Genomic DNA, 20506 nt, shown 5'->3' on the forward strand with positions numbered 1-20506 from the left:
AATAAAGAATAAAAACCAGGGGCGCCTGGGTGGCTCAGTGGGTTAAGCCTCTGCCTTCAGCTCAGGTCATGATCTCAGGGTCCTGGGATCGAGCCCTGTATCGGGCTCTCTGCGCAGCAAGGAGCCTGCTTCCCTCTCTCTCTCTCTCTCTCTCTGCCTGCCTCTCTGCCTGCTTGTGATCTCTCTCTCTGTCAAATAAACAAATACTCTTAAAAAAATAAAGAAATAAAAATAAAAATTGGGAGATAAAATAGGGAAACCAGAAGGTGGCTGAACTATGAACACATTAACAAAAGTGGCTTTCAGACCAACCACGTTCACAAGGACAATACCTATCCTTTTCATCTTTCTCTTCCCAGATGTGATTTCCGACCCCTCCTTCCTCCGCAAATCTGACCGCCTTGTTCTGCCCCACAGTGGCAGCCGCCCTCCCAGCGTCTTCAGTCCCAAGCCCTCTGCCACCACGCGTGACTCATTTCCCCACCGGAAAGCATCTCCAGTTGTGCTCTGTCTTCCCCACAGGGGCTTCTATGCAGAAGACAGCACGTGTAAGCCCTGCAGCTCTCCTTGCAGAACCTGCGAAGGAAATGCTACCAACTGCCACTCTTGCCAAGGAAGCCTCACCCTGCACCAGGGAGCATGCCGGGAAGCCTGCCCCGAGAGGCATGTGGCCGTGGAGGGGGTGTGCAAGGCTTGCCCTGAGAAGTGTCAGGACTGCATCCATGAGAAGACGTGCAAAGGTATGTGGGAGCATCCCAGGGGAGAGTGTGGCTCTCCCAAGCCACCGCTCCTGGGGACCGACTATGGCAGGGGGTGGGAGCGGGGGTGGAGATGTCCATGCAAAATGGAGGGAACCAGTCTCCTTACCTTTACTGAAATAGATCCACCTCCCTGCCCATCACTGAGGAAATCGAGGGCAAGAATAAAGCCTCGCCATTACGGATGCTTCAAGCAAAGACAAACGAAAGCCCTGCTTCTGCGGGATTTCTCCCACACAGGGGTCCTGAGCACTTAGGGGTCATCCCAGCTGCTGGAGATCCAGACAAGAACCCAAAGTTCCTGCCTCTTTGGGCACAAAATCTCATAGGGAGGCTGATATTAAGGAAACAGAGGGAGCTAGAGAATTGCAACTGTTATAAAAGATACGAAAGAGAAGTTCAGGCGAAGACAGTCAGGCTCAGGAGAGCACTCTGGCTAGGAGTTCTTTCTCGAGAATTATCTCCAAGACGGGCTAATCTCCTCTCCAGAGTAAGACCCATTGAATGATGCTGTTCCATCGAAGGGATTCTCTTGGTGTGACCCAAAGTGTTTTCTTGGTTCCCCCGCCCCAAATAAGAGAATGAAGACAAATGAAAGAAACCCACAATGCATTCCTCCCACTGAGTAATTATGTGTATGTCACCGGTCGACCCTACCAGGGAATGAAAACATAACTAATGCAAGAATGTTTAAACTGCTTTTGCACTGAATACAGCCTGCATTTCAGGTTTTAACCAAAACCTCCAGCATCTCCTCCACAGCTGGTCTACCCCATCACTGCAATTTTTTTACACCTCTAAGGGGCAGATCATTTCGGGCTGTAAACCCAACACCAGGTCATTAGCCCACCGTATGTGGTCTTCTCTCCCAAAGCTTAGAGACGTGAGGCTTGGCACGGGGCACACACATGGGACACGGAACACTCTGGTAGAAGGAGCCAGTGGGGTCTGGACAGGCTAGCCCACTCCAGAAGGAAGGGATTCCTCTTTCCTGTGCCCGAGGGGGTAACTGGCTGCTTCCTACTCCCTGCAGAGTGTACGCCTGCGTCCTTCCTGTTCCAGGGTATGTGTCATCAGTCCTGTCCCCGTGGCTTCTACGAGGACACACGCGAGTGCATCCCCTGCCACGAAGACTGTCTGGAGTGTAGTGGCCCCTCGGCGGATGACTGTGACCTCTGTGCCGAGCCATCCCTGGTTCTCTACGATGGACGGTGTTTGGACGAGTGTCCAGGGGGAACATACTACGAGAAAGAGACTAAAGACTGCCGAGGTAACAGCTTGCACGAGTCTGACCAGGCATCCCCAGGGCACCACAGGGGTGTTTGCTGAGACAAAGCACGCGTTGGGTCTGCGGGGTTCCAGCCCCGGAGCTGTCATCCCACCCGTTTCCCTCCTGCTCAAGAAAGCAGACTTTTGAATCTGCTCTAATTCATTATTAATTTTAAATGAATAGTTCATCAGCTTTGACCAGGTAACTTTTCTTGAGAACAAGTCAGGTTGACCCTCCTCCCAACACAGACTCTGATCCGCTGATCAAAAAGAACTCCTGTGTGAAGCTTCACAGCAGACACGAGCCTTCACAAGTCACCCACAATGGAAGTGTTTTGGTTTTTTTTTTTTCTTTAAAGATTTTATTTGACAGAGTTCATAAGTAGGCAGAGAGGCAGGCAGAGAGGTAAAACAAGACCATATATATATATATATATATATATATATATATATATATATATATTTGCCAGCCTTTTTTTTTTTAAACATTTTTTATTTATTTATTTGACAGAGAGAGATCACAAGTAGGTAGAGAGGCAGGCAGAGAGAGAGGAAGGGAAGCAGGCTCCCTGCTCAGCTAAGAGCCCGATGCGGGGCTCGATCCCAGGACCCTGGGATCATGACCTGAGCTGAAGGCAGAGGATTTAACCCACTGAGCCAACCAGGTGCCCCTGGTTATTTTTCTTAAACCTTGAAGCTGCTAAAGGGTGACAGCAGCATAGGGAAAGCTGTGCCTTGGGGGGCAGGGAGGGTGTTCTTGGTGCCTCTTGGGTCCCTCATCAGTTTGCTCCCTGCAGTGACCCTCCATGGTTCCTCACCTGCTTCAGCAGGTTCTGCCCTGGGACACCCCCCACACTCAGCGCATCAACCCCGACCCATTTAGGCGGGATCTGCTCTCGTTGATGCCTCCTTATGTTTTCCCTAGGTATCAACGGTTGGCCTCAGAACAGGAAAAATAAATGGTCTATTGTTGGAATTCTCCATTAAATGAATTGCCCTGGGCTAACCTCTCCAGAGTCCCAGTGATTCACTCCCGCTAGGCAGCCAGGGCTAACTTGGCCAGTGTCGCCACCAAGCAGGCACTGTTAGGCAGCTCTGCAGAAGTGGCCCCAACAGCAGTGGGAGCTTGAGGGTGAGCGCTTGGGGCGGGAGAAACCCGAGGCAGCCACGTTCTAGAATGTACTCAGAAGAAAGATTTCCATGTCACAGGACGTGGGGATAGAGCCGACTCCTGACAACTTTCTGCTCCAGCCCTAGGATCTGGATCCACCTTATTGTGGGTTTGATGTAAGGCACCCTTTAGTGTCCATGCCCCCCCCAGGAAAGACCATGGACTAGAACACGGTAGAAGACGGGGCGGGAGAGAGCTTGGGGCCAGTTCCCTTGAGAAGTTCAGCAACTCAGCCAAAGGCTGCCATGCCATCTTGCCTGTACCTGGACAGGAACTGAGGCTCAATTTGTGGCCTTTCTCTGGTGTTCAATAATACTGGTGATTTGCCATACACAGAACTCTGTGGGCCTCATTTACTTGACTTACCTGACTTAATTTTCTCATTGAGAAAGGCCCTTGGTTCCCATCCCTGGTTGCCCATTAGAATTACCTGGGGAGCTTAAAAAAAAAATACACACACACACATATATATATCATATATATATATTTATATATGTATTATATAATAAATATATTAGTTATATTTAATAATAGTTATATATTTTATGTTATATATAATATATATTTATATGTGTTATATATATGTTATATATATTTTATTATATAATATATATAAAATAAAATATATTTTATATAATATATATTTATATATTATATAATAAAATATATTTATATATATTATATAATAAAATTATATATTTATATTTATATTATATATAATATATAATATGTATTTAAATATAAATTATATTTAAATACATATTAATTATATATAAAAATAAATATTTTATATTTCATATATATATGGATGTCTGGGCTCCCCTCAGACCAACTCAACTGTTGGGAACTAACTTGAAGGCTCTTCCTGCAAGGCAATGACTCCTTCCACCAGTCCAAAGTCAGGCTGAGGGAAGCTGGTACTGGAAGAAATAGGGTGACTACCGGACTTTCCAGAGAGAAGAAATAAAGGACCTGACCTGAAAAATTAAGATTTAGGTAGATGTAGAGAAGCATCCAGAAGTAAGAAGGATCTAAGAAACACAGGACTTGGGATCCATTTGGGTCACCCAGATTATCCTCTATGAGACAGCATAGGCACCTCTAAGAATCCCACACCTATCCCAAGGCACTGGGGCAGAAATAGCAAGAGCTCTGATTAAGCTCCCAGGTTCAACTCCTAACCCTGCCCAGTTCCAGCCAAGTGACTTGGTACCTTCAGCCTCAATGTCCTGCTCTAGGTGTCTATTCTATTCAGTAAACACTCATTGGGGGCCTCCCATGTGCTGTGAGCACATGGAAGACAGACCCTAAAAAAGTAAGTCAAAAGGAAAAGTTAGTCAGGGCAGGGGAACAGGAAGTTGGGCAGGATGGAGTTGAAATTGGAGCAAAGGCAGCCTGAAGACATCATTGAAAATATAATCCACACATATATCGAGGAGAACCACACATATACTCTAGGCAGAGGGAATAGCAATGGCTGAAACCCCGAGGTAGGAATGAACTGTTTTGATTTTATCTGTCTAACAAAAAGTTACTGAGTGCCTGTTACAAGCCAGGTCCTCTCACTGGAATAAAAGAGGTCTTTTTTTGATCCACAGGTTATTACAATACATCCCAACAACTGTTGTTAGTGGTAAGCTCAGGGTGTTCTGGGAGGGTTAGTGGAGGACGGCAATTAGAGTTATGGGGTGAGCAGGCCACAGACCGGTGTGTGACCACACCCTACAGAACTGCTTATTATTCTGTTGCAATTCTGGTAACTACACTGAGTCTAATATTTCTGGATTTTGCAAGAAGGGGTTCTCTAGATATTACAGAGATGAAACAGTCATTTTTCTTCTCATTTGACAAGAATGCTCTACCCAGAGTCCAAGGGCTCTACCCAACTTGGTGGTGCCCCATGCCCTAGTCCAGAGTCCTAGAAATCTCTGAAAGGAAGGAGGAAGAAATGTGAACCCGCCTTCCAGGTACACCCTGATCCTCTCCCCCTTGGTCTTGTGCCCACAGATTGCCACAAGTCCTGCCAGACCTGCTCATCCCCTGGGACATGTGTGACCTGTCAGGAAGGTCTTCTGGTCAACCACCACGGGGACTGTGTGCCTCACAAGGAATGCGCTCTCTCTGAGTACTGGGACATAGAGGCTCTGGGATGCAAGCCCTGCCATGCCAAGTGCTTCCACTGCACGGGGCCTGCCGAGGACCAGTGTCACACCTGCCTGAGGGACCATCTTCTTCTCAGTGAGTCACGTGCCCTCTGAAGGGGGCTCTCTCCTCCCCTGCATCTGGGAAACTACCTTCCATATCACCTGGCACCCAGTAGATGTTTGGTGTCTTTCTAATTTTTCACTTCATATTTGGAAAATTCTCAAAACTACAGAAAAGACAAAAGTACAAAGAACACCATACACGTGCCCTTCACCCACCTCGCCCACTGCTAATCAGATACCCCGTTTGCTTTATCATTTGTGTGCTCGCTCTCATCTCTTTCAATGTGTGTGCCTACATCATCCACAATAAATTTCTTCCCGGCCATCTGGGGATGTGATATACAGAGCATGGCTCCTTTCACATAAATACTTTAGTATGTATTTCCCACAACTAGGGATGCTTTTGACATAGCAACTGTACAGCTGTCGATGCAAGTGAATTTAACATCAATACTTCACTGTATCACCTGTTTTATAATTTTGGCAATTTCCCCTGAGAACAGGATCCCGTCTCCAATCAGGTATTGCTTTCGGTTCCTGGGTCTCTGTAGCCCCCTTTAATCTGAATCATTTCCACAGACATTTTTTTTCTATAGAATATTGACGATTTATTTTATTATTTTTTAAAGATTTTATTTATTTATTTGACAGACAGAGATCACAAGTAGGGAGAGAGGCAGGCAGAGAGAGAGGGGAAGCAGGTTCCCTACTGAGCAGAGAGCCTGATGCAGGGCTTGATCCCAGGACCCTGAGGTCATGACCTGAGCTAAAGGCAGAGGCCCAACCTACTGAGCCACCCAGGAACCCCTAGAATATTGACATTTTAGAAGAATATGGTCCCTATCCCTCTATGGGAGTCTGTGTGAGGTTTCCCATGATTAGATGGAGATGATGCTTTCTCAGCCAGAATACTCCACAGGTGATGTCATGTCCTCCTGGAGACCCAGGATGTCACCTGCCCCTCACCAGTGATGCTAACTGTGGTCACCTGTCCAGAGTGCTGGACAGGGTCTCTGCTGCTTAGTTATTGTTTTCCATTGTGAGTAACAAGAAGTGTGTGGAAAGACACTTTACAATCATGCAGGTAAGCAGCCCCTCATCAAAACCTCCCTTGGATTTTGCATCTAGGGTTTAATAAATCTTCCTGAAGTCTGGCATGGTCTGAGGTTAGCTACCTCCAGCAGATCACACTGGAAGGTTATCACTGATGTGAAGCAATGCCCTCAGGTTTCCAGGTGACTGGGCTGACACAGGTATGCAAGAAAGAAAATGAAACAAAGCTCACTCAGCAAGAAGAAGGAGCAGTGGAGGGGCGTGGGAGAGAGGGAAGGAAGAGATGAGTATATCGAAGACCTAGAAAGGGTTAGCATCTATCTCCCTAACCCAGGAGACCTGAGCAGCAAGACACTCCCAAGGACATCGTCTCACTCCTCCTGCACCCTCCCGTCCCGCCATAGTGAACCATGGTGAGCACAGAGGAGGTTTTGCAGACACGCTTCATACCTGATACCAAAACAGACTCTTCCTTCCTTGGCAGACACAACCTGCGTGCAGGACTGTCCCGAGGGCTACTACGCTGATGAGGACAGCCACCGATGTATCCCCTGCCACAGCTCTTGTAGGACGTGTGAAGGGAGACACAGCACACAGTGCCTCTCCTGCCACCCAGGCTCGTTCCAGTTGGAAAAAGAGTGCCTGCTGCAGTGCCGGGAAGGGTAAGGCACTCAACACACGCTTCCCTCGTTTAACCCCAAAACCACTCCGGGCAGCACTACTGGCAAACCCATTTTGCAGATGAGGAAGATAAGTTATATCACAACGGGTTGAAGTCTCAGTGCTAGGAAGAAATAAAGATGAGAGTCCACCCAAAATTACTGATCTCTAAAGGCTTTCAGCTAGGGGCACCTGGGCTGGCTCGGTCCATATGGCATGTGACCCCTGATCTTGGGTTCATGAGTTTGAGCCTCATGTTGGGTGCAGAGATTACTTAAATAAATAAATATCTTAAAAAAAAAAAAAAGATTTCAGCTAGTTCATAGTAATGGACGAGGACACAGGAGAGGCAGAGTGACCCAGTGAGATAACATGAAGGGTCGATCAAGTTAGAATCACGGGTCACACTTTGTTACTAATTTGAAGGCAATCACAAGGCAGAGGCAAAGCATTCTTCCCTTAGAGAAGTCTGAAACCATAAATATAGGTTCTTCTTCTTCTGCATCAGGATTTGTTCTGATCAGATTTAGGTGAGATCTAAGCCAGGTATGCGGAACATCAATTTTACAAAGGGAAAAATTTCAATTAAATATTCCCACTTACACGCCACCAGTGCTCCAACCTCCCACGCCCCCATAAATCTACAATGTAGAGGTTTAGGTGCCCTAAGCAACCTAGATACATAGATGTATCCTCCTAAAAGCACGTCACAAATAAGAACTCTATAATTTTTTTTGCTAGGAGAAACTATAAGTGTATTTATCAGAAGGTCTGATTCCAGCATATTTGAAAGAGGATTTGACGGAGTCCTCCCTTTTCTCCCCCTAGGAATCTCCAGTACAGAGAAAGATGTAGATTATAGGCCCATTGCTAATTCTTCCTTCCCAGTCAGTCACCTAAGGCACTGAGGGTTTCCAGACCCAAACTGAAAGGCTATCCCCTTGGACTTTCCCCAATGCTTCTGCCCAGATGAGACCTCACGCTTCTTTCCTTCAGCTCTACAGCAATTCCTGCCTGCACTGTGTGCTGAACCCTGCCCTCATCCATTCACTCATTCATTCCACACATGTCTGATGAAGAACACCCTGGATGTAAAATACAAAGATTTTGACCTTCAAGAATTGATCCTTCCTGGGGCGTCTGGGTGGCTCAGTCAGTTAAGCGTCTGCCTTTGGCTCAGGTCATGATCCTGGGGTCCTGGGATTGAGCCCCGCATCAGGCTCCCTGCTCAGCGGGAAGCCTGCTTCTCCCTCTCCCTGTGCCCCTCCACCCCGACTCATGCACGTGCTCTCTCTCTCTCTCTCTCTCTCACTGTCTCTCAAATAAATAAATCTTTTTTTAAAAAGAATTGATTCTTCCTATATATTTCTTACCAAGAAAATTACAAACCTGGAAAAAAACTCTTATTTTTACACATATTACTACAATACTCAGCACAAAGTCACACACCTCAGCCCTCAAAAACACCAGCCGTACGGATCCATGAACAAAAGGCCGTCCCGACAAGAGCAGGGAGAGGGCCACCTGGCTTGGCCTTTCCTCTTCATTCCAGAAAGTGCCTGAAAAGATCTGGATCCAATGAAAGGAATCTCCATCTCCCTCAAATCAAGTCATTAAACATTTTTATGCACAAAAGGGTATAATCCTGTCATCTAAATAGTTGTAGACCATCAAATTAAGAAGATAATTGTTAAAAAAAAAAAAAAAGAAGATAATTGTTCTGTTGTGAAGTATGTGAAGTTACCCACTGGGAAGAGAGGCACGAGTTGCCATAAATTTCTTTAATGAGGAACAAACGGGATATTAATGAAGTATATGTGGAAATATTTAACAGAAATGGTTCCTTGTACAAAATCAGAGTTCCACGCACATTGCCTCAACCTCATATTAAATCTCTTTGCCCTGGAAAGGCAGGTATATGATCCTCTGAACCCTTTACCCACACACACGATTTTTTTTGTGTTTAACCTCAGAACAGGTTTTTTAAAAATATTGTATTTATTACTTTTGAGAGAGAGAGAGAGAGAGCACAGACAAGTGGGAGGGAGGGGCAGAGGGAGAAGCAGACACCCTGCTGAGCAGGGAGCCCCACATGGGGCTCTATCCCAGGATGCTGGGATTATGACCCAAGACGAAAGCAGACACGTTAAGCCACCCAGGTGCCCCGGTGCTTTTCATCTTAGAAACAACCTATCGACATTTGTAATATTAGTAAAGAATATATATGCTGCTTTGAAGTTTACAAAGTATTTCTACTCAGAATAAATTTTTATATTATGATCTGGTTCTCCAACAATACTCAGAGATTATTCTCCCCATTTTACAGATGAGAAAATAGAGGCTCAAAGATGTTAAGTGACTTGGGGCACCTGGGTGGCTCAGTGGGTTAAAGCCTCTGCCTTTGGCTCAGGTCATGGTCCCAGGGTCCTGGGATTGAGCCCCGCATCAGGCTCTCTGCTCAGTGGGGAGCCTGCTTCCTCCTCTCTCTCTGCCTGCCTCTCTGCCTACCTGTGATCTCTGTCTGTCAAATAAATAAATAAAATCTTAAAAAAAAAAAAAGATGTTAAGTGACTTGCTGAATGTCACAAGGCTACTAATACACAGTGGGGCCAAGACAAGACGTCAGATCTTCTGACTTCAAGTCCCTGTATTGTCTGTGTGGGTTTCTACCTTTTCCCATAGCTTTCTCTTCCTATCTTCTGTGGCCTTTATTGGCTCTTCAGTTCCTGGCTGATGCTTTCTTTGTCCTCCCTTCATCACTGGGTCTCACCCAGGCTCCCTGACTGACTCAGCTGTAATTTTCCTCACCTGATGGCAGAAGGTAAAACAAGGCCTGATTTGCCACAGGCTGGGCCACAGAGATACAAATGCCCTCACTCAGGTCAGGGACAGCTGGTGAGAGAGAGGCGGACTCGTGCTACCTTGCCCTGGATTTAGTTTCCAACGACTTTCGTGGAACTGAAATAAACTTTAGGGAACCCAATGTGGCAAAGAGTCTCAGGCCAGAGAAGCCAAGGGCAAACCATCAAAGTTTCTAGAATAGCTTCAATGTGCCCGTGTCCAGAGATACCAAGAAGGGTGGGAGGATGTCTAGAAGTTCATCTTTGTCAATGATTTCTTTTCTCTCTTCTATCTTACTGGAAAATTTTTTATTTACTTAGCCCTGCTTTGTTAGAGTGGTGAACAGGTAGGTTCAAATCACATGAGCCCGCTTCATGAGCAGTCCGACATTAAGCCAATTGTCTGAATTCTCTGAGCCTCAGTTTCTACTTACATAAAATAGAGATGATAATATCTAAATCATAAGGTTTGTTTTGAGATGTAATCATATGATTCATAATTATCACAAATACATGTGATTCGTGATGTGCCAGGCGCTATTCTAACAATTCTCTCAACAATAACTTGTTTAATTTTAGCTACTAACATTGTCCCCATATTACAGACCTAAGACACAGAGATGATGTGGGACTTGCCCAAGGTTGCACAGCTCGAGTGGAACTGCTTGGCTTTGACCCCACGCAGTTTGTTCCAGAAGGCAGGCTCTAGCATCTTACTTTTAGGTTCAATAAGGTGAAATAATGCCTACGAAGTCCCAAGAGAACTACCATGTACTTCGTAAAAAGTTAATGAACAGTGATTATGGCTATATTTAGCCTCCAAAAAATTTTTTCAGAGGTTACATCTATTATGATATAAACATTAGCATCACTCATGTCATTTTCTATTTTAAGATAGATTTTTTTAAAAAGATTTTACTTATTTATTTGTCAGAGCGAGAGAGAGCATGTGCATAAGCAGGGGGAGAAGGAGAAGCAGACCCCCGGCTGAGCAGAGAGCCCAATGAGGGGCTTGATCCCAGGATCCTGGGATCATGACCTGAGCTGAAGGCAGACACTCAGCTGACTGAGCCACCTACGCGTCCCTAAAGATAGATGTTTTTTAAAATTACGAAACCAGAAGAATCACTCAGAGGTACACTGAAAACATCTTCCCTACCCTGATTCCACTCAACAAAACTTAAAGCTTGAATTTTCCGGTGAAGAAGCACATGGTTATAGAGAAGGCAAAAGTAGTGAAAAATTATTGCAGCTCAAAAGAACTAAGATAAGTTCTTTTGTGTGTGTTACCAAATTTAATACATACAGCAGGGCAGGGACTGTAGTGCTCAATTTAAAGATAAGAAAACTGACTTATACTGTAGGACCCCATTTAAAGATAAGAAAACTGAGTCATCAGATTTATTAGTCTCATTACAGGCACAGCTTGGAGATCCTACAGTTCACTTCTAGACCCCTGCAATAACGTGAATATTGCAATAGAGCAAATCAAGTGAAGTTCTCGGATTCCTGGGGCACATATGTAAAAGTTAGGCTTACACACTACTGTAGTCCATTAAGTGTGCAACAGCATTATGTCTAAAAGAGCGATCGACATACCTAAATTAAAAAACACTTGACTGCGAAGTAAGGCTAACCATCACCTGAGCTTTCGGCAACCACTGATCACGGATGACCATAAGAAGTATAGTAATAATGGAAACGTTGGAAATGTTGCAAGAATTACCAAAATGGGACAGAGACAGGAAGTGAGCAATTGGTATTGGAAAAAACAGCGCCCAAAGACTTGCCCCAAAGCACCCGCAAAGCATGACAAAATGAGGTGTGCCTACAGTAACCTGTCCACTGAGTAACATTAACGAGTACTCTTAAGTCACACAACTCGGAAATCAACACTGTGTGACTAACCCGGATGTTTCCACCACGCCCAGGTTAAGAGCAAAGCTTAGTATTCAGTGTTCCGTGTGCCCACTTGGTTCCAGGTATTACGCAGAAATCTCCACGCGGCGGTGTGAGCGGTGCAGCAAGAGCTGCAGGGCGTGCCGGGGCCCGCGGCCCACCGACTGCCTGTCCTGCGACAAGTTTTTCTTTCTGCTCCGCTCCAAGGGAGAGTGTCTTCGCGCCTGCCCCGAGCATTACTATGGGGAGCAAAACACACAGACGTGGACGTGTGAGAGATGCCACCCGACCTGCGACAAATGCAAAGGTGAGGGTGTGTCTGTCATTTTGCATGGGTGTGGTTGGGAAGATGAGGATTCCTCTGGGCCTGGCCCCTCTCTTCTCATCGCCTGGAGAGCACCGTCCTGCTGTCTCTTCGGACCCTCCCATCCTTCCAGGTCCAGATACAGGCATCGTCTCCCCCAGGAGGGGATTCCCACCCGCTCTGTCCTCCTCTGCTTGTTGAACTTGGAATCTGCCTAGGGAGTTTTATTTTTATTATTTCAACAACTGCTTAAGATGTCTGTCTCCAGCTAGCCCAAGCTCCGTTCTAACCTGCCTGAGACTTCTCTATCCCAGAGAACCCTAGAATCAATGTGTCCCAGAGTAAACATAATCTAGGCTTCCTCTAGGAGTCACTCTTGCTGTTAATGGACCCAATGTCCAACCAATACCTTAACGACATCCTTCCCTTGCCCCCTGCTGACCCACCTGCTTCTTAACAAAGGTAAACTTCAAGGTCTGCTGATTTTCCCTCCTGAGCATTTATGTACTCAGATCTCTTTTTCATTTTTACTCTCCTCATTTTCCATTCTCAGCATTTCGCAGTCAACCTTCTGAAGTACCAGCATGTGACTTGGACTCTGGTTTTGCCACCCCCCCTCCCCAGGTCACCCTGCACAGTAATTCCACACTGATTGAAAATTCCCGTCTGCTGGGCGTGGAAAGATAATCAGGATGTATTATTCTCAACATTGAAGAAATACCTCCTACAATGTTTTAATTGTTAAAACTTATTAGGTTAATATTGGTAGTTGGGCCAGTATATTTCCGCTATCCTTTACAAAATTATCTTGGCTATTTCCAGCCCCTTTTCTATATAAATTTTATACTCAGTCACATTTCATTAAAAAAAAAATCCCTTGGATATTAATTGGCTTTACACTGAATTTATTTGGGGGGAGGGGAATCCATCGTTATGATCCTGAGTCATCAGATTTATGAATATGGTCTATCTCAGCAATCTATACATTTACTTGTCATCCTTCCAATAAATCCAATAATTTTTTTTAATTTTTAAAAGGTGATTCAAGTTTTTCCCCAGCCAGTCATTTTAGCTTAGGACCTTGCCTCTCCTTCCATGTATTATAGAACCTAGAGCCACTCAGCACCACCAAACACGTCATACTTTCACGCCTCTGCACCTTTTGTCTACATGCTTCCTCTTCCTGGAGAACAACGCCGTAGGGAAAGCTCAACTTAGAATGCCCAGTTTGGGCGTCATCTACTCTGGGAAGCTTTTCTTTTGGGGGGGGCAAGTTTTTCTTAATCCTCTCAGAAATGCTCTTCCTTACTCTTGATTCTGTAACATACTGTTTTATCATAGCTCTTTTTACATTAATTTTAATCATGTCCATCTCTCCTAGTAATTGTGAGACCCTCAGGGCTCGGACTGTGCCACATTTATTTTGTATACTCTGTTCTAGTCTAGACTGTAACACATAGTAAGCGCTCATTTAGTTTGCTGAATGAACACAAAACAAACAAATCCTAAAGTCTTTTTGCAAACTGGAAAATTTGCTATTATTAGACCTCCGAATGTTGTGTCTCCACCCTTTCCTCTGATCTCCTTCTTGGGAATTCCTTATTTAATGTCACTCAAACTTTCCTGCTCTCTCTGTTTCCCACCTACTATTTCATATTTTTATTTCTTTGACTCTCTGTGGTTTATACTAGGTTAATTCCTCAATACTTTATTCCATTCCTCCAATTTATTCTCTGTATTTAGTTTGAAGTTCAGTTCATCTATTATTTTAGGGTTTTTTAAATTTAAATACCTTACTTTAAAATTTTAAAAATATTTCTTCTTTATACCCATCTCTCTTTTAAGATTTTTTATTTATTATTTGACAGAGAGAGAAAGATAGCGAAAGAGGGAACACACAAGCAGGGGGAGTGGGAGAGGGAGAAGTAGGCTTCCTGCTGAGCAGGAAACCTGATGCAGGGCTGGACCCCAGGACCCTCGGATCATGACCTGAGCCGAAAGCAGATGCTTAATGACTGAGCCACCCGGGTGCCCCTATACCCATCTCTTTTTGTTTCATATCTTCATGTTTGTGTTTCCTAATTTATCCTTTCCTTATCGATATCATGTCTTTTTATTTTTTTAATATCTTTAATATACTGATTTTTAAAACTTTGTCAAAATTCTCTATAAAATTGGTATTATTTGAAGTAAATTCATGTTATGTTCTAATTATCGATTGTGTTTGTATCTTAATGTTCATTTTCTCCATATATTTTGGATATTTGGTCTTGAGTTCCTTTTGAATGGGAAATTTCATCCTTCACCCACCCCCTTTATCCCTACTCCTCTCAGCCTAGTAGTTTTTTGGTTAACTCTGCCCCTGCCCCCCACCCTGAAACTGAGTCCAGAAATAGGACATCCCAGCCTTCCTGAAGGGGATGCTGGCGGCCCTGGGGAGTTCCTGGTCTGGAGGTGAGGTCTACAGGGGCAGTGTCCCCCTCTCACTCTTGTTTTAAGATCTCAGCCTGGATTTTGGCCCACATCTAACAGGAAGCACTTTTTAGTTCCTATTACGATAGAAAAGTTAAACTCACAGACACCGGGCGCCTGGGTGGCTCAGTGGGTTAAGCCTTTGCCTTCAGCTCAGGTCATGATCTCAGGGTCCTGGGATCCAGGCCCACGTCGGGCTCTCTGCTCAGCAGGGAGCCTGCTTCCTCCTCTCTCTCTGCCTGCCTTTCTGCCCACTTGTGATCTCTCTCTCTCTCTCTCTCTCTCTCTCTGTCAAATAAATAAATAAATAAAATCTTTAAAAAAAAAAAAAACTCAGAGACACCATCCCCTCCATCTAGGCTCAGAGCAAAGCAGATGGGTGGCATCAGTCAGACAACTATTATGTATTTATATTCCTTTTCTGGTCCAAAGTGATTTCATCTTATTTTTGAGCCCACCTAACCTTTCATTTATTTATTTATTTTTGGTTCTGTTTATATTTATTCTACCATTTCAGTCCATGGAGTGTATGGGTTAGCTCAGAAGCTGAATTCACATGGTGATTTTTTGATGTAGGTGTGTTACTAATGGATAATCAGATTCTTGGAAGAGCACCATGCCCTAAACTATCCTTCTGCTATACAAATGCCTAGGGGTTGGGTATAGTTAGAGTGTTTGTTTTGGGTTTTGGTACTTAATACTGTTAGATGAAACAAGCAAAGGCCAGCCTGTTACAGCCTGCTTCTACTCTTGCTTCCTTTCCCTTCCAAAATGATTCATCTCAGAGCAGTTAGTTGACCCCACAGAAACATCAAAAATGGAGATGAGAAATTCAGCTCCTTTCCCACCCTGGGAGAAGACCGTCAGCCACCCTTGCTGTCTATCCACAAAACTGACCTTCCTAAGTACCATCTTGATGATATTTTATAATAACTTCTCCCCAGCTGCTTCCCAAGTACATAGGAATATAGTCTTCTCCAGACTGAAGGTGGCTTCCATTATCACTATGCCTTAATGCCCCCCAAATCTACTTCTCCTTCCCAAATGGTTTTCCTGAACTCTAGTCCCACACATCCAATTGCTTGCTAATGAGTTGCTTGACACCTCACACTTGAAATGTAAATGCAGTTTTCTCCAGCCCCTCACCCCATCCGTAGACCACCTTCGCTCATGCTCCGCATCTTGATGAACGGTTCCACCACCTACCCAGTTGCCTCAAGCAGTAACTTGGTCAGATTATCCTCTGATCCCCCTGTCTCAACCCTCACATTCGGTTTGTCCTCAACTCCTGTCCATCTACGCCTATCTCTTAACTCCCTCTCCCCTCTCTTCACTTTGTAGTATCAATGCCTTAGTTCAGACTCGTATAGCCCCTAACCTAGTTATTCACCAATCTCTAACTGGCCTTCTTGCTTCCAGTATTAGCCATTGTATACCAACTGGTCCTCCATTATGTTCTCAGATTGATCTTTCTATGTGACAAATACCATAATGATACTTATCTGCTTAAAACTGAATCTCCCTCGGCAGTGCCTGCGTGGCTCAGTCAGTTAAGTGTCCAATTCTTGGTTTTGGCTCAGGTCCTGATCTCAGGGTCCTGGGATCAAACCCTGCATCAGGCTCTGCACTCAGCGAACAGTCTCCTTGTCTCTCTCCCGCTGCTCTCTCCCGCTGCTCCTCCCCCATGTTCGCTCGCATTGTATGTCTCTCTCTCAAATAAATGATAACATCTTTTTAAAAAATGACTCTCCATTGATTCTAGGATAGAATCTTAACTTAGTTAACTGTGCATATGAAGTTCTTCATCTTGGGACTCATCTCACCCCTCACCACCTCCTCCACCACCCTCTAAATCCAGGTGTAGTCAGTTTCTGCAAACCTGAGCCAACCTTGCCCTTTCTCTTTCCGCAATACTTTCCCCAGTCTGCTGTGCCTGGCTACCTCTTTCTAACCCATTAGTCAGTATTGCCTCTACAAAGCCTTCCTTAATCCCTCTACTGTGTTCCTTTAGTACTCTCCATTCATCCATCTGCTTAGTTATCCAACCAATGTTTCTCCTGCAGTATGGCCTAGACAAGAGTTCAAGGGTGAACAAGGCAGTCAGGGCCCTGGAGCCCAGAGGGCATATTTTATGTTATTTATTCTTTCTCTCTGTCTCTTTAAACTGAGATCCTCAAAGGCAAAGATTAATGCATCTCATTTGCCTTTGTTTTTTGTTTGTTTGTGTCTTTAATCAATTCATTTACTTATTAGAGAGAGAGAGAGAGCACACAAGCAGGGGTAGGAGGGGCAGAGGGAGAGGGACAAGCAGACTCCCTGCTGAGCAGGGAGTCTCGCATGGGGCTTGATCCCAGGACTCTGAGATCATGAGCTGAGCAGCCACTTAACCGAATGAACAACCCACCTGCCCATCTCACTTACCTTTGTATCTCCAGCACTCAGCACCGTCACAGAGATAGGCAGAGTCAGCGGCCAGTGGCTCCAAGGGCACCTCAAGCAAACGGTGATGGTGCCAGGCAGGGAGGCCATGCTTGCTGGGCTAAGGCCACCGCTAGCACATTCCACAACACATATGAGACAGTGGAGCTCTGTCTTCTGTAGGACTCCATCTCCAGCCCATCATGAAGGTGACCATCAGAGTGGCCCTCCATGGCTGAAGCAGCAGGGGAGTCCATCTCCAGCAGGCAGGGGCTGGAAAGACTTAAGGCCATGGTGCACAATCTCCAGTTCTCCACTCTGCGATTTCCAAGGGCACCACGGACTTCATCTGCTTGAAGGGCAAGTTAGGCAAAAATCTGGTCATGTCTCTCCAGGCCTGCCTCCATGGCAAGGTCATTAAGCTTGGCAGCTTCCCTCAAGTCCGCAAGGTGCACGACGCCAAGTTCAAAACCAATTTCCCCACATGCCAGGGGATTCGTTCTCCCATGACACAAAGGAAGAGAATGAAATGTTGCCCGAAAAGAGAGGCCAGGCACGAGTCACCTGGAGGGGCCGCCCTGCAAAATGCGCAAGAGTTGGCCCAGGGAGCAGGTCATGGTCAAGGTGCTTGAGAAGGTCGGGAGATAGGAAACATGGACATCCCCGTGCTGGACCCACAACAGGAGGAGATGACAGGCCGGAACTTCCACACCTTCAACTTCGGGGACACCTGAACTTCCAGGCCAAGGCGCATGCCGCGAGTACGCCTGTGGGCTTCATCCAAGCCCTGGGCCGCCTGAACCTCCCGTGGAAAGGCGAGCAGCGCCAGGCCACTGCCTGCTCCGGAAAGTTCCTCTGGATTCCGAACACCTGAGTGACGCCTCGCCGAAGAAACAGCAGCTCGAGGCGCAGAAACTTTAGGAGCTGTGGGAGCAAAGACGATAAAAGCGCCAAGAGAAAGAGGCAGAGGAGAGGCACAGAGCCAAGGAAAGACAAAGAACATGAAGGGGAGAGAGAAAGAAAAAGAGAGGAGACGCTTCCCAAGAGGGAACAAAAACAGTGTGGCCGTGAACTCCGTCCGAATCAGAAAAAGCTCAAGAAGCTACAAGCCGAGGAGCAGAAAAAGCTACGAGAGACATTAAGGAGGCTGAGCGGAAGCGGCGTTCTGCGGAAGCGGCGTGGACAGGCGGTCGGGCCAATCGCAGGGCAGCTAGGCCGAGCCCGGCACCGCCCACGGGGCGTGGCTGATATCTGCAGCTCCGAGCCACCTGTCTGGCTCTGGGCTGTCACCTGCGTGTTTCTCTGAACTGTGGAGTCAGTGTCACAGCCCACCGCCCCACCGCTTTCTTTGGGCTGCTTGCAACCGTACCACCTCCCCCCAAAAATAAGTCTTAACACTAAGAAGGATGACAACAACCACAACTTGGAATATTCAATAATTTTTAAGTTATCTTGGAGTGACTATCAGTGACATAAACATTAAATTAATCTTAGCTACGAAGTGCTTAGACTAGTGGACAATCTAAACTAGCCTGGGACTGGTCACATGCTATCCATACCAGGCCTAGAATTTCTTTTAAGTAACTCACAACGCGGTGTATCAGCACTATCCAAATAAAACGTAACGCAAGCCATACACACATTTTAAATTTTTTTTTTAAAGATTTTATTGATTTATTTCAGAGAGAGAGCAGAAGCACAGAGAGCATCAGGCAGAACAGGGAGAGTAGGCAGAGGGAGAAGCAGGCTCCCCGCTGAGCAAGGAGCCCAGTGTGGGACTCGATCCCAGGACCCCGAGATCATGACCTGAGCCGAAGGCAGCGGCTTAAACCACTGAGCCACCCAGGCGCCCCCCATACACACATTTTTAAATGTTTCAGTGGTCACGTTTTAAAGAATAAAAATAAATGGGTAAAATTAATTTTAATAATATATGTATTTAGTTAACATATCCAAAATATAATCATTTCAACGTGTAATCGACGTAAAAATTGAGAATGTTTTCTGCGAAGTCTCCACAATCTGATGTTTATTTTGCACTTACAGCACAACTCAAGTTGTACTAGCCACATTTCCAGGGCTCAGTAGGGCTCAGTAGCGCATGGGGTTAGTGGCTACCGTACTGGCCAACACAGTCTAATTTAGAATAATGGTTTCTATTATTTTGGTTATTTCTAGTATATCTATTATTTCTAGTATTTTGTTGGGAGACCATCTTCTTCAGAAGAAATCTTAGGCTGGATCCTACGATGCAAATGGACCCGAGCAGAGCCACTCAGATTGGAGTGGGGAACCCAGGCAGAATCTCAAAAGCCCCAGAATGCCCTCCTCTGGCCCTCATACCACTCCCAGGCAGTCCTGGAGGCAAGGCCATGAAAACTCTGCCATGCTGTGGCTCCCACCTTCCCCTATCTGCAACTGACTCCCATCTTTGAAAGAACTGGCCTTCCGAACACACTTGCATTAAGTTACCATTCATTTGTATTCTCTTATTTTCATTCCAGAGGCACCTATAGTTCCTGCTCAAAACTTCTAATTAGAATAAGATAAATGAGGGGATACATTGAATTGGGGGTACGGTGGGAGGGTGGTAGAAAGTTAGCATTATCCCTACCCATATCATAGTAAATATGGTGTTGGCTTTCCATTAGATTTTCTGATACCGCCATTACTAGATGCGTGGGCCTTTATTCTAACTAGGATTGCCAGATAAAACCCTATATTCTGATGTGCTAAATCTGACAATCCTGATTCCAGTGTCCTAAGGCACTGCAGTGGGCTAGAGCCCTTGGGTTTTTCATCAAGACCAGGCAACCATCATTAGGTTATTTAATGTCTCAACCTCAGCCAACCAAAACAGAACACTAGCTTTTTAAGAATTTTTTTTTTTTTTTTTGGCGGGGATTGTAGAAATTATTAGTGATCTTGTAAGCACAGTCTGAAAACGTATACATATCTTTAATTGGGTTTGAGATCTCCTCAGTGGATTAAGGATGATGGTTCTGAAGATTCCCGGTCTCAAAAGTTCATCAACACATCCAGAACCATGAAATACTATTCAGGGCCAAAAAGGGAGAGCAATCAAGCCACGACAAGACACAGAGGAAGCATAAATGCATATTACTGCGTGAAGGAAGCCGATCTGAAAAGTCTATAGATTGTAGGATTCCAACTGTGTGACATTTTGGAAAAGGCAAAACTATGGTGGAAACAGTAGAAGGCCAGCGGTTGGTCGCCAGGGGTGATGGAGAGAGAGAGATGAAGAGACAAAGCACAGAGGATTTTAAGGCAGTGAATATACTCTGTATGACAGTCTCATGATGGATATGTATTATTATACATTGGTCCAAACCCATAGGATGTACAACAGCAAGAGAGAACCCTAAGGTAAACTAGAGACTTTGGGTGAAAATGATATGTCTATATAGGTTTATCTTTGGGTAAGAAAAGGAAAA

The 20506-nt window shown here is 45.3% G+C and overlaps 1 protein-coding gene across 1 annotated transcript in view; it reads left to right on the forward strand.

The window, feature by feature from the left end:
- Positions 1-20506, forward strand: part of LOC111153546 (proprotein convertase subtilisin/kexin type 5) — a 455156-nt gene that overhangs the window by 423365 nt on the left and 11285 nt on the right. Inside the window, exons 30-34 of the mRNA XM_022512624.1 lie at positions 523-740; positions 1792-2028; positions 5206-5436; positions 6943-7120; positions 11941-12164. Of these exons, the coding sequence (XP_022368332.1) occupies positions 523-740; positions 1792-2028; positions 5206-5436; positions 6943-7120; positions 11941-12164 (1088 nt within the window). The remainder of the gene's footprint in view (positions 1-522; positions 741-1791; positions 2029-5205; positions 5437-6942; positions 7121-11940; positions 12165-20506) is intronic.

Source organism: Enhydra lutris, unplaced genomic scaffold (assembly GCF_002288905.1).
Source record: "Enhydra lutris kenyoni isolate GAN:26980312 unplaced genomic scaffold, ASM228890v2 scaffoldscaffold33, whole genome shotgun sequence".
Taxonomy (NCBI): domain Eukaryota; kingdom Metazoa; phylum Chordata; class Mammalia; order Carnivora; family Mustelidae; genus Enhydra; species Enhydra lutris.